We start from the raw sequence: 15,153 nt of genomic DNA on the forward strand, positions 1-15,153 counted from the left end.
GGTAAAACTGCCGAAATTAAATAATTTATAGAAAAGAAACTTGCAGAAAACAGGAGAAAAAAAAGTAACAAAAAATAAAACATGTCTTCTTACCACCAGTTTTAACGGGTGTCCTTTGTCAAGTTTGTAAGACTGAATGTTGAGATTAAAACATGTTAAAGTATTGAGCATGTATACATAACCCCTTCTGTCACTACATTCTTCATTTTATATCTGAAACTTTTCAAGGAATAAAAATTATGTATAATATACCAAAAATTTCTATAAACCATCCTTATGTCTGAAACTTCACTATATTCACAGGTGGGGCACATTGGTCCGTTTTTTTACTTATCATTTTTTATCTCACCATAAAATTTAATGATTAGTTCGATTTTCTACAATAAGTTTCACTAAACACTTTTCAACACCACAGATTTTTTTTGAAAGTGTGGAATTGATAAATTTTTAGAGTAATTTAGATTAATTGTATGTCCAAAAAATTGTGCCTTTTAGCAAAAAAACATTTTATAAGGGTATTTGAAGGGCATTTTTTCCATAATTTATGTCAATTCTTGTCTCTATACAGTATAATAATTTAACTCAAAAAATTTTGAGTTAATTAAAATGAAAGTTATTCGGTGTTGAAGCTTCAAAGTTGAGGTCTGTGTTTGCTCCCACCTTTTAAGAACTGCCCAAAATGCAAAATATAGCCACTTAAATTATCACTCACAAATGGACAGTGATTACTAAAGAAATTATTAATTGTGAAAATGCATTTATTTTAAAGTCTTATATAATTCCTTTAATCTAGTAAGCTTGATGCCGATTTTTGAAAACAAAAATGGATTTTTCAAAATCAGACAACGTTTGGGAAAAAGGAAGCACTTGGTAGCAAGTATTACATTACATTCAAGCAACACAACAATGAACACAGTTGCCACATAAGCAAAAAAATCTTGCCACACGAAAAACAGTGCAAAAAATGCCCAGGTTCATATAGGATAACAGATAACTGAACTATAATTCATCATACTATCTGAGTTTTTTCTATTCAAATTTCTTAAGGGAACATAGTTTCTAAAAAACACCAAGTAATATGAAGCTAAATGTAGTGCACATACAGTAGTTATATTAAAAAAAAATACAGATATACAGTGAAGCACCATTTATATACGTTTCTTTTATACATTTTTTAAATTGGTCCCTGCACCCCCCCCCTAAAACACATTAAACTATACATATTATAAATTTTTTTCATTTGTACGCTTTTTTCATATAGTCCATCCAAAAACATATAAATGGTGCTTCACTGTACAGGTATAATTCAAAAAATAAAAAATTACCCTCTTTGAATAGCTAAAAAAAGAAACATAGGAAGTACAGAAATCATTATTTTCACAATATATTACACAAAAAGAGGAATTTAAAGAAAATAAAACATTATGAATAGCATTACTATTGGTACAAATTTCTAATTTAAAAGAAATAGAAACTTTCTGACTCTTTAAAATATTTTGTGCTCATACAACAAATGAATGCAATGAAAGAAAAAAAAGCAATTCTACCTGAGACTAGTTGCTCAGAAAGTCTACGGCGAGGTGGCTTTGGGGGAGGAGATCTGAATTTCTGATGTAGGAATGAATTTTCCAGCAGCTTTTCTGAACTAATGATAACATTGTAATCAACAGTCACTATTATGTACAAAAGTTTACATAAACAAAACTTTCTAAACTAAACTTCAAAACTTAATGATTTTTGCAACTTTCAGAATGTCATGAGCAGTAGAGTAAATAGATCAAGTAAGCGCGAGCATTGTGGAATTTCAGTGATATGGAATAATAAGATTTCTTTTCCATTAAGTGCTGTTGCCTATATCGGCCGTCCACGCCGCCCGAACCCATTTTTTTCACCCAAAACTTGTTTTCTTAGCTGGTTGCCATGACAACAAGCCATTTCGACTGGCCGTCGCACAGATTAAGAAGTTCATGTTATTTGACGGCCATCCGTCACTAATGCAGTTAATTGGTGTGTCTCAGAGTGAACGGCGAAAACGCTTTTTTTTTTGTGTTTCTAGCTACATAAGATTTATTTACTCATTTTGGTACAGATGTGATACATCCCCCCTTGGCGAGATTCGAATGTTAGTACGTGACAAAAATCGCCAAAGACAATGATTTTTTTAAACATGACATCCCTGGTTATACTAACTATATTTGACAACCCGATGGAAACATAGATCTGTTCAAACTTGTTAATCCTGTGCACCATTGGGAGTGCTTATCATGATTTTTGTTTTGTTTAATGTGCCTCATAGGAAAGTTTAATTTGTGTTTTTTCAAACTCGGTAGTTGTGTTTTGGTGTGTCAATATTAGAAAATGTCAGTTTCTTCAAATTAGACCATGAATTAAATGGAAAATCAAACATGTGGGTGTGTCTCTGTAAGGCGCCATTTCAATTGCAATATGTTGTTGTGTTTTCGTTCTTGACATTAATTCCTTATTAATTAGTTGTTTCAGGCTGAGTGTGTGGATTTAGACAATGAAAAGGTAGGTTCTTTTTTTCTTTTTTTAGAGTTAAAAAATAAGAATAAAAATTCTCACTTTCAATGTTTTTATAAAATTTTGAGTGTTTTTTGTAGTTAACTTTATTTTTAGTGCATATAAATTTATTTTACAAAACTAGTACGGTTGTTTTATTCCAAAATTTATTTCTTTTCAATGTCAAGGAAAATTAATTCAGTAAAATTCCTTAATTTTTTGCGATTGCTTTAAGCATTTCAATGCATATTTTTAGAATATTTTCATTTCCATAAACGTGCATCCTTTTAGGTACTGAATAACTGAAAACAAGTTGACTGTAGCATTTTATTAAAATATGAAGGTGTTACTTTATGCAAAATATAGTAGATATTTTGGGTATTTTGAAAGCACTTCTGCATAGTAAATTAATCTATGGTATTTTTGTATTGTTTATGTTTGGGATGTTCTTTCGAGACATTTCTTCTACTTTTATTTTAGTAGCATTTCTGTTCGTAATGTACTTTCTGATGTTTTAAGTTTGTGATTGGTTTTGCGGATTTTTTCCACTCGCAACTTGAACCACTTTGCTCTTTTTTAGTAGAGTATGAGAAAAGTTTTTGTTCGATGAAATGCATGTTAGGAAAAAGCTTTTATTTCTATTGGTACATAATTATTTCGTGGACTATATAGTAATTTGTTAATTTAAGCTTTTTCTTTGTGTACAAAAACTTTCTAGTTTCTGGTATTTTTGAAGTGTGTATTAGCATTTTTTTTTTTTGCTAACGTTTATTGTGATCTGAAGTGTTTTGATCATGTATTTTTACCTGAATTTTTCATGTTGGCTCCAAATTGCCAAGAACGATGTTTGACGTATGTTGTCACAGATCGTTTTCATGGCTACGCTTTTTTGGTGCCAACAGGAAAATGTCGCCAAGTGGGGGATAAATGACATTTGTTCCACTAATATTTTGGTTTGGTTATTCAACTAGGTCTTAGTGAAACTGATATAATGAGCTTGAATTTCTTCCGTAATATTGACAGCAATCTCAAATTTTGTAGTATTTATTGATGCAAATGTGTATTATAAATGTTATGACAAAATTAAAGAAAATAAATTTTCCAAATAATCTTTATTTCTTTATTTATTTTCATGTTGTTTCCAAATTTGATAAGAAACTAATGACTGATGTCAGTTTTTGGCTGTCAGTAGCTCTCATACATCAAAAAACAATTCTTGTGCAATACTGTACCAAAATGTGTAAAAAAAAAAAGAAAATCTGGGATAAGTTTTTTCACACTAAGGAATGTGAAAATAAATAACTTTTTACACCAAAAAATCATATTAAAAGAAGTAAAAAACACAGCAACAGAAATAATTACAAAAAAAGTTTGTTATTTTCATCATTGACATATTTTCTTTAAATTTCAATCATTATGAGGAAAATCATTTGAAATGAAATGCTTATCTACCAAAAATGCATATAATACTGGTTCTATGGAATGTTTCAGCAAAATATAAGAACATGATAATATAAAGCAATTTTTAAAATGTTTCGATTTAGTTGTAATTTAAATTGCATCAAATGTATAAAGAATTTGGTAACTACAAGAGGAAAGATTGTTAGGATATACCTACCAAACTATGATTTTTCTTCAGAAAGTAAATATTTCAAAAAATTCACACTCGATAATAAAATAAAAAACACGTCGGTATTTGAACCTGGGTTGACTGCGATTTCTGAAAACACTAACCACGATTCTATGACCGCTACATGTTTCAGTGGTACTATTAGCTAAAGCTCATATTTAAAACGAGCTGATGTATGCATCACATGACTTCCTTTTACTCTAATTTAATGTCATTTCCCCATTATTGGCATTTTTAATGTTATTCAATAGTTTACTCTCTAAATATCACCAACAGTGGCCAAATTGAAACCAGATTTAAAAAAAAAAATCGCCAAATTTGTCGCCAAGTTGGTGACAAAACTTGGCGATCAAAAGACTGGCAATATATCGCCAAGTGTCCGCCAAAGTATAACACCACTTGAGTTTACATCGAAATTAACAATGATCCCCCCCTCCCCAAAAGAGGCTAAAGACCTCATTAGAGACACCCGAATGCAACCGAAAGGGTAGGTGCACAACTAGACCCCACTAGGAGCCTACGTACCAAATTTCAACTTTCTAGGACATACCGTTCTTGAGTTATGCGAAATACATACGCACATACATACATACGCCACGAGAAAACTCGTTGTAATTAACTCGGGAATTGTCAAAATGGATATTTCGCGTGTCTATCCGTTCTTAGGAACTTATCCACGTCTGGTCGAGTCGAAAAAAAAACTCAACATTCATTCGGGGGTGAGTAAAATGGAAATTAAGGTCGATTTTTGAGTGAAAATTTTTTTGTGAATACAATACTTCCTTTTTTGCAAAAGGAAGTAAAAAATCGGAACTGATGTGATATACCCCACCCTTGGCGACTTTTTCCTGTTGGCGCCAAGAAAACGATGTATGACGACATATGTCATACATCGTTCTTAGCGATGCTTTTTTAGCGCCAACAGGAAAAAATCAGATTAAAAAACATGATCAAAGCACTTCAGAACACAATATATATAAAAACAACATAAAAGCACAACAAAAAACATCACGAATATATGCTTCAAAAATGTACAGGGCCGGGGTTTTTTGTAAACATATTAAAATACAATGAAATAAATTATTGTATTAATTACAAATCGAAATTAATTCATTAATTTTTTTTTATCATTTCTCCGGGATACGAGCCCTCGGTCTCATTATTGTATTAATTACAAGTCGAAATTAATGCATTAATTTTTTTTTCATCATTTCTCCGGGATACGAGCCCTCGGTCTCATAGTACTTTCGTAATGAGACCTCGGCTCGCCGGCCCTGCCTCGGTCTCATTACGAAAGTACTATGAGACCTTGGGCTCGCCAGGACCTCGCTCCGTTATCCCTCTGACTGTTAAATACATTACAGTCGGAGTACGGTCACAGTTACGTATACTACAAGAACCCCTCAAGGATTTGTAAAAACAAAGAATTTTGGAAGTGAGAGGTTTTTTTTGAATTCTAAAATAAAGAACTTACCTTTTTATATGGTATAAATATTCACACTCAGTCTAAAACAATACATCATATGACAATGGCACGTTACAGATACACACCACGTTGGAGTTAACTTTTAACTAACCTTCAAGTTTGAAGAAACTGGCATTTTCTAATGTTTTTACTTCAAAACACAACTACTGAATTTAAACTAACACAAAATAAGCATTCCTGTAAGATATATTGCACGAAACAACACCACCCTAAGAGCGGAACATATGAGCACCTACCTCCACGGACACACGTGCGAAAAGAATTAGTTCACATCTGTACTTCCCAGGTATATTCTGCAGGGTTATTAGAGCTACCGAAAAAAGTTTTATCGCCAACGTTGGCGATTTTCGAAATGAGCGAAAAATTCTATCCTCGCCAAGGGAGGGGGGGGGGGGGGGTATATCACATCTGTACCAAAAAATCATATATAATACTTCAGAACTATAATTTCTAATGAGCTATCACACCTGGGCAGTTCTCAAAAGGTGGGAACAAAAAAGTTAACTTTGAACAATTTCAAAAATTTTCAAATTTGACATCAATTTTGCTTTTATTCTATAGTATGCATACCTGGAACACAATATATGAACATGAAAAGACAGCAGATATTTGTAAAAATTGTTAATTAGCAACTTAAATCAGCAATCTGTAGGTAACAGATTTTGGACATTGTTGTCCTGTAGGTAACGTATTTTGGACATTGTTGCCCTGTAGGTAACGGATTTTGGACATCATCATAATGCAAGTTTCACCATTTTTGACAATTGTCAATATGATTTTTAACTTTTCCAATGAAAATTTTATTTACTACTTTTTGAATTTTGCAATTTAATAGCAAAGAGGATATTAATGAAGTACTTGAATGGCTGTACATACTGCTCTTTACATATAATAAAGTTTTGGAATGATTTTGAATAAGTTGATGAAAGGTTAAAAAAAAAGCTTCATGGAAATAACTATACAGACTCGTAGTTTGATTTATTGAGACAAATAAGGAATAAAAATGGAGACAAATAAATACGACATATATATTTTTAAAGGAAAAATAAACAAAATGTGCTTTAAGAAAGTAATAAATATTTTTACACAAAAAAATGAAATTTTAAATGCAATGTTTTAAAGGCACTAAGTTTGCAAAACAAGAAAAAATGCAGACATGTGTTTCTGTGTTACAGGGAACCTTTTTTTCAATGGCACACGCACGTGAATTAAAAGGCATCAAACAAAAACTGTTTTCATTTTTCTTTACATTGAAAAAGCAATTCCCTTTAATCCAGAAACACATGTCTACAAATTTTTGCTAATGCTGTCCTTTTCTAATGCTGTTGCTGTTAAACTTCAGTTTTTTTTTTTTAAGTTTATTTACACTAAACCATTTTTTGGATACAGTGAGCTATAATTTCTTTATCAAAAGAAAAATCTCCTCTTGTAGTAATAGGATGAGGTGGAGACATTGATTTCAGAAGTATATCTTCGTACTGCAGTTCTGCAACATCTGTCTTCTCTGGGTAGATAAATCTATTACAATTAATATCACCTTGAGGAGTTAAGAAATTTAAGGAATACATCTTAACACTATTAAAGGTTGTGATTTTCTCAATAACTCCTAGCCATAAATTTTCATCATATATGACAAAATACCAGTCACCCATTTCATATTCTTCATTTAATTGTGGAGACCCAGTATCTGGAGCAGAACTGATTATAGAAACAATTTTTTGTTCACCGGCTTCTCTTGTGGCATATGGCTGCAAATTTTTGCAGTGCGTACAGAAACACGATCTCGGTCTTATTTCCACAAGTCCAATGTCATTTGTTGCTCGAAGTGCATGAATTTTTTGAGTGCCTTTGACAGTCTTAGCTGGTTGTTTGGTCACTTGTCGAGCATGATCGATTTCGGCTTTTTGAACTAAAATTACTGCCCGCTCAGTTTTAAATTTTTTTCCATTCTGCATCGATGTTGGCATTTCCTGGCAAATCTGGACAAAGTCTTCTGCTGACTGAATCAGGCAACCTGTATGGACAATTTGCCTATCAACCCATGTTTTGATTACTGCGCCTTCTGCATCAGAAGGCCCTTTTGCATGTCGAGAGCCAAAAAAATGGTGTTCGTAGTCATGTTGAAAGGTTTGAGGGTATAGTGAATAATCAAAAAAAGCTTCATAACTTTTATATTGGCTGGCACATCCATCAAACCATCCGACATGACCCTTGATATTTAGACTTCTTTTGGTTATAATATGGTTAACTACCTTGGTACGGAACACATCGGCTGCAAAATGATCATGTACCAAGTCAGATGTAACTAAAGTTACACCTTCCCTTATAATTTTCTGTGTTTGGGGATCTCGATAAAAACATACAGTAGGATGTAAAGTTATGCCCTAATTATCCCAGTATGACGATTGAGGGTTTAATTGGTATTTGACTCGAAAATTTTCTGAAAAGTCTTCTACCGTTACCAGCCATTCGTCACATAAGTTATCGATCAGAGAATTAAATTGCTGCAACTGCCACATTGCATTAAACAAATGCATGCCAAAAGGTTTCAGTTCTTTACGTAATTCGCTCAGTAAAAGTTTTACATCTCCACATTTTTGCACTAAGTCCTTCACAATTTTAACTTCTTGGTTTGACTTATGTGACTCTGATGATTTCAGAACTAATCGTTCAGTTTTTTCATACCGATGCCACTTTGTTGGAACATTTGCACAACAGTTTTCAATTTTATCCAATAATTCGATGTTTATTTTGTTTTTACAGTCGCCACACTCTCTTTCAGCACAAAGCAAAGACCTTTCCTGGCACATACTTAGTTCATTTAACTCATATACAGTGCTTGGCAATTTCGGAAAATTAGGCCCATTATGAGGGGCAAGGCGACGAAGACAGTCTAATTTGTACAATAGATTCACACAATATTCACACATGCATGTAATTAAGTCTTTTGACCCTGTAATTTTTACATTTTTAGGCCGCATTCTTGCAAAACTGCTGTAACCTATACATTCCTTTGGAAATTCCTTTTTATAACGGTTGAATGCATTTAATATAGTGGTTTCCATTAGGTACGTATAACTTTAAATTTCTTAACTGTTTTTTTGCACGGCAAAGGTCTGCTTATGTCTCCTCTTTTGTAGAAATTAATAATTTTTTCTCGAGGAACTTTCAAAACTTTATGCTTGTATGGTACACTATTTATAGTTTGTTTTGATCGTTTAATGATCTTCAGAGAAACTTGAGAAATGGTTTTTAACATTTTCATCCTGCTTAAAACTTTTAAATTTATTTTCTGTTTTAAGATGCTAGCCTGTCTCTTGATTTCTCTTTCAATATGACTTGGATCTTTTGTCTTCTTAGGGCTAGGTATTCCAATTTTTCTTAAAGCATGCTTTTTTTCTATTGAACATGACCGGATTAAACTTTTTATCATGCTTGCATATTTAGTAGGAGATTTGGGCAGGCTTTTACGTATCCTTGATGTTCGGGAACGTACTGATGGAGATATTGATGAGTGAGAAGGAATAGTACTGACACATGAAAGCAATTCTGCTTTTGAATTTTGAAGCTCTTTCTTTGCAACAGCCACTTCTGTTTTAGAATTTTTAGGCTGTATTTTTATTGCAGGTACTTCTGTTTTGGAATTTTGAAGCTGTTTCATAGTAGCACGGTTACTTCTATACTTCTTTTCCCTTTCAAGAACCCTTCTTTTCTTTTGATGGCTCATTTTAGCCCTGGATTTTCTTTTCCTTATACAATCATATTCTTTTCGTTCTTCTGGAGACATATCTTTAATTTTCTTCTGAAAGGTTGAGCGTATTGCAGTTCGATTCCCAGCTTTTCTTTTTTCACGCAACTTCTGCATACGAAGACGGGCTTGTTCTTTTCGAATGGTTTTCTTTTCTTCAGATAATGTGTCTCTTGTTTTTTTATTTCTTGCAGCTTCCTTTATTAAATAACATTTGTATTTCTCTGGATTATTAACTTTCATTTTCTGCAGATATTTTCCAAACGTAGAATGTGTTTCTACCAGAACCTCACTTTTTGTTCTACTTCTAGGAGACATAATCTCACGTGAGCATTAAACTTTGCAATAAATCCGTTTTCAAATAGGTATTAAAAATCAATAATGACTTCAAAAATCATATAAATACACGTTAATTCCACAAAAGAACTTAACTAAATTGTTTAAAGCACTTTTTCAAAACATGTTAATTCACAAGACTTACTATCTCTCAAATTTCAAGATAGAATGATAATAACCAACTGATATTTGTTCACAAATCAACTGCAGACGATTTTTTTAAAACTCTAAAAAATTCGAGAATTAAAACAATTATTTAATTTAAAAATGATACTAATGTAAAAAGTGACATCAGTTTTAATAATGAATATTCTTTCTATTGTCATAAGAATTAAAACGATGTCTTAAAAAAATTATTGAAAAAAGAAATTCGTATTTCTATTTGGAGATCGTTCAATTATGTTTCCAAAAGAAAGGAGAAAAAAACCCCCTAAACTAATAAAAGCGGGGGGGGGGGGGGGGATTGCTAGCGCAGGTGATAAAGTCGCCAAAAGTGGTACAGCTGACGATAAACTACATTTGTCAGACTGGAATTCCCCTCTGGCAACCTTTAGCGTACCGTATACTGTGTTGGCCTAGCGCCCCTTATATTATAATTAACGAATTCATCTCACCACTTATCTCACCATAATATCAGTCACTTGCCGAATCATTGAGAAATTTTCAACGATGTTTTTCTTTCTTCTAATGCGGATGCCTGAAGACGTATCTCGCACGTGCAGTCGCCGATCTATGACGTCACGACCTTTACGTAATCGGCGATGCATCGTAACAGATCGGCACGTGCCTGATGCTCATTGGCCAGGTGCTATGCTGGCGTGTATCAGAAGGTGATTTGGCGTCCGCATGCTAATGAGTTCACTTAGGATAAAAGGAAATGTTTCGAGTTGAAAATTGACTTCTTCAGTGTTTTCTCTCTGGCAGGTTGACTTGAGCGTTCGTTTGCTTTTATGCAACGATGCGGGTTCTTTTTAATAAATAGATAATAGATTGATATAGCTCAGCTCTAGTTTGCGTTGTTTCAAATGTTTTTAATTTTATTTAACTAACTTTACGAAATGACCAAATAAATTTGGTTTTTTATTTTTAAGTTGTCTTCAACTATTTTTTAATCATGCATTTCTAGTCATACATTTAATTAGGTTATTGCATTTAGAGGTTATTAGTCTTGAGCATTCTCTTGCTCATTATACTGTGTTGTCGCCAATGTCGCCAGCGGAAGTTTGCTTGGCGATGTTAGCGCAAAATGGCTTTCGTTCTATCATAGCAAGCCATGTTACTACTGTAATTTATGCATTGTTCAATGTGTAACGTATTAATTATGTAAAATACCAATGGATTAAAGAAGATAACATTATAATAACCTTTTTTATTGAGGTTAGAAGACAGTGGATCATCAAAAATTATGAATAAACGGACAGAATTATCGGCATCAAGATCGTAACGCCATTTGGACATCTCACATGTATGTTTAAGAAAAATCATTTTTCTTCTAAGATACTGCATAAAAGCTTATGAAAACACTTTTAAACAATTAAAAATTGATTCTGAGGATCGATAAATACCTTTAAAACGAAAACATCATATACTTAGTTCTCAAATAATAGCATTGTAAAGATCGCAACTTTTGGACATACATCAAATTTCAAAGTTACGTTTTTTTTAAATCGTTTACAAAGTAAATAATCTATCTTTACTTTTGTTATCTGTGTAAAATATTAACAAAAAGTTATTCAGTGTAAGATTCATACCTTTAATTTTTTTTTTGAAACGTATGGAAATAATTAAAAAATTTTTTTTTTAATGGTACATTTGCTCAGTTAACGTTTTGGTATGTCCAAAATTGTGCCTTTTAGCAAAGAAAATATTTTTTTAAGGGCATTTGAAGAGCATTTTTTCCATAATTTATGTCAATTCTTGTCTTTATACAGTATTATAGTTTAACTCAAAAATTTTTGAGTCAATTAAAATGAAAGTTATTCGGTGTTGAAGCTTCAAAGTTGAGGTCGGTGTTTGTTCCCACCTTTTGAGAACTGCCCACAACCATTATTTTATCCTTTCTTTTATGTGTTTTCCTTTTTTTGGTGAAAATAATGAACAGAGAGCATAACATCCAAGACTCACAAAGTAAAGGCCATCAAATACTTCATATTTTTCTCCCCTACCCCCATCTCCTGTTTCAGCAAATTTTATACTGCCTCAATTTTTTATTACTTCATTTAAGATTTCTAAAATTATGTGCGCTTTTAAGGAATGGACAAGAATGTATGTCCATGTCGCTTTTTATTTCTCTGATGTCTGTTTCAGGATCTACTCTGGAAAAAAAAAAACCTGTAATTGACTTAATAATACTGAATTGGACAAAAAAAAAAAATGAAATAATGAGAATTCATTTGTTGAGATTCTTTTTCCACACTAAAAATAAGCATTGTACAAAAATTATAAGTAGAATTTCTTTTAAGAACAGTTATTTTTGCCAAAAATATAATGATAAAATGAAAATAAATGAAGTTTCGCTCATTATACATCTCTTTCTGATGGTAGACATGCACCTTTACTTTTCTTATTTGGATATTCAAATACAAATATGACGATCAGCAACTGGCTCTGGGTTCAGCTAGGCTGCTCCTAGTCAGTTATTGGTCTCCAATGAAGATGAATGGCCCTCTTAAAGCTATCTACCCAACTGTTCATTACAGTAAGTTGTTCCAAGTGCCCACAAACCTACTAAAGTAGTAATTTTTCTAGTTACCAGATTAGCCTGATATTTAAATAGCTTAAAACAATTACCCCTTGTCCTGCTTTTGGTACAAAATGTAGCCCACTAACATATTTCATTTTGATAAATTTAAACAGCTCAGTCATGTCCCCTCTGACTCTCCTTTCCCAGGCCATCATTTAGGGAGCTCCCCTTCCCTAACTCTGAAAAATTAATATTTTCACTACAGTGATGGTCAAAACTATAAGGACAAAAGAAAAATCCCCCAAATCTAGGCTGCATTTGGTTGGAAAGTTATGTGAATTTTATGACTGGAAACTAATGGTAAAGAAACTTTTTTTATTACTTTTGTTGGAAATACATAGGAATTTCCTATTCATAGAACAAAGTTTGAATTTAGACATCCCTCTTATACGGACAAAATTATAGGGACAATCAGATTTATGTGTTTTAAAAAGCAAAATTAGCTTGTTTTTTGCTCTGCACACTGCATACATAACTGCTTAGTAAGCAATTAGGGACTTTAAATTCTATTTTGACAGTCATGCCGTTAGGTACTAAACTTACAAGAATTTCAGAAAAGGAAAGTGGTAGCTTGAAAAACTACATGACTTACACTAGGTAAAATAACAATAAATCTGAATCGATAGAGATCAGTCCCCCATTTAGAGAGAACAGTCTCAAAAATCCCGGCATATAAGGACCGCAAAGATAAACAGGAAGGAAAACTTCTATTTTTCAACGTGTGAAACACATGATAATAAGAAGAGCTTGATCCAAAAAAACGAGCATCAAAGGATATTAGATGGGGATTCAAGTTAAGATGCAGTTCTCAAACTATTCAACATGACAAACAAAACAAGAAAAAATTTAATGATCTGAAACTAATGTCATGATAGACTCTTAAAAAAATTCATAAGAGACGAAGGGTTGAGAGCGCAAAAAATGCCTTGTTATCGGTAAAAAGTGGGACAATGGAATATTTTCTGATGAGAAAAAGTAAAATTAAGGTGGACTACTTGGTTTTTACTACTCCTGGTACAATCTACGAGAAGGAAAAGAAAGTCTCAAAACGTATATATTTGGAGGAGGCTCAGTAATGATCTGAGGAGTTTCGCAACAGACAGAAGTCATATCAATATATACCGAGAGTAATGTTGATGCATTGAGAAAAAATATTTAAAACAAAAAACTATTAATTACAAGTTTAAGCAATTTGTTCCAGCAGGAAAATGCCTAATTACATGTTTCTCAAACCTCAAACTCATTACTTGATGCTTATTTCGTGAAATTACTGTACTGGCCAGACAAAAGGCTCGACAGAAGTTTAATGGAAACTTTGTGAGGCATTCTGGCACCCTTAGTCGGAAAACATGGTATTCAATGTTGAAACAAGCAAGAGCTCATTTTCTCGATCAAAAAAGCCACAATATAAATTTTCAAGAACGTTTTCAACTTCCATGGCATCAAATCTGATGAAAGTAACTGAAAAAAAAGGGGGATATTATTGATTATCAGGGTTTTTCAGGGGGGGGGGGCAAAATGCTCGTTGTCCTTATAATTTTGTCCAATTTTAACAATGACATTCTTTCATTAATCCCCATGACAAAACATTTATATTTTGTGTTTTAAAATCATTCCACAATGAATTCTAGTAAAAAAAAATGCATTTTTCTCTAAATATCACTGAATTATTTCAGAAATAATACTTTCACTGCATAATTTTCTGTGTATCCTCAATAATTCTGACCAGCACTGTATGATTGGGCAGGGTTTTTAATGCTTTCTTATAAAATTTGCATCCAGTACACACACCCTTTGCTCTCCCGCCCTCCTGCATAAAGTTGAAATGACGAGCCAGTCCTTTGCTTCAGGCTATACATTATCATATTAAGACTTTTAAGTCTGTCATCAGAATCTAAATTTTGAAGTCTCTCAATTAGCCCAGTACCTCTTTCCAATAAAGAAATATCTTTCTTGAGAAAGGGAGACTAAAACTGAACAGCATACTCTAAATGGGGTCTTACCAAACTTTATACAAGGACAGAAGGTTTAATCAGAAGAATCGAGCTACTTTCTTGATTGCAATGCTCACATTCTACATCGCTACTTCTTACCAAATGAATATTGTCACTGAATAGTGCTGTGCTTTAAATAAGCGAAACTTAATAGCATTTCATCAAATTTTGAACTTTTTTCCCCGACAATGGAATTTAGATATAAGAAAATTCTCAATAGAAATTCCTTCACTTCATGTAGAACGAAGAAACACAAAACTATTTACCATATGTGCTTTTTCTTTATGATAGCACGACGCATTTTAGTATTTCAACTAAAAAAAAACCCAACCAACCCAAACGATACTTAAGGGGAGCACAATAAAAAATATTAAAATCTTTACCTGCAGTTCATTCCCAAATCTGTTTACGTTCCATGTACAAAGAACAACAATTCCTGGTTCACGCTACTCCACGACGACGGTAACTAGGGGGTACGTTCGGAAATAATGATTGGTCGCACCAGTGTTACCGCAAGCGTTCCTAAACGGCAATCAGAGCTGTGCTTTTTGTGGCCAAACAGCGTTCGGAAATGCTAATCATTCCCTTGTGAAGTAAGAAAAACAACGTTAAAAAAAGCACAAATTTGCCAATTACAGCAGACACCTGTTTCGACGTTACAGGGAACGCCTTTTTCAATGCAAAAAGTAATGAGCT

General features: G+C 32.9%; 1 protein-coding gene across 1 annotated transcript in view; it reads right to left on the reverse strand.

Annotated features, from left to right (window-relative positions):
* The window catches only part of LOC129218431 (uncharacterized), a 51,870-nt gene extending 36,930 nt beyond the window's left edge, over nucleotides 1–14,940 (reverse strand). The window contains exons 1-2 of the mRNA XM_054852688.1: nucleotides 14,841–14,940; nucleotides 1,548–1,645 (exon numbers count right to left, since the gene is read on the reverse strand). Of these exons, the coding sequence (XP_054708663.1) occupies nucleotides 1,548–1,645; nucleotides 14,841–14,851 (109 nt within the window). The 5' untranslated portion in view covers nucleotides 14,852–14,940. The remainder of the gene's footprint in view (nucleotides 1–1,547; nucleotides 1,646–14,840) is intronic.
* Between the last annotated feature and the right edge of the window lie 213 nt (nucleotides 14,941–15,153).

This window comes from Uloborus diversus, chromosome 3, assembly GCF_026930045.1.
Source record: "Uloborus diversus isolate 005 chromosome 3, Udiv.v.3.1, whole genome shotgun sequence".
NCBI lineage: Eukaryota > Metazoa > Arthropoda > Arachnida > Araneae > Uloboridae > Uloborus > Uloborus diversus.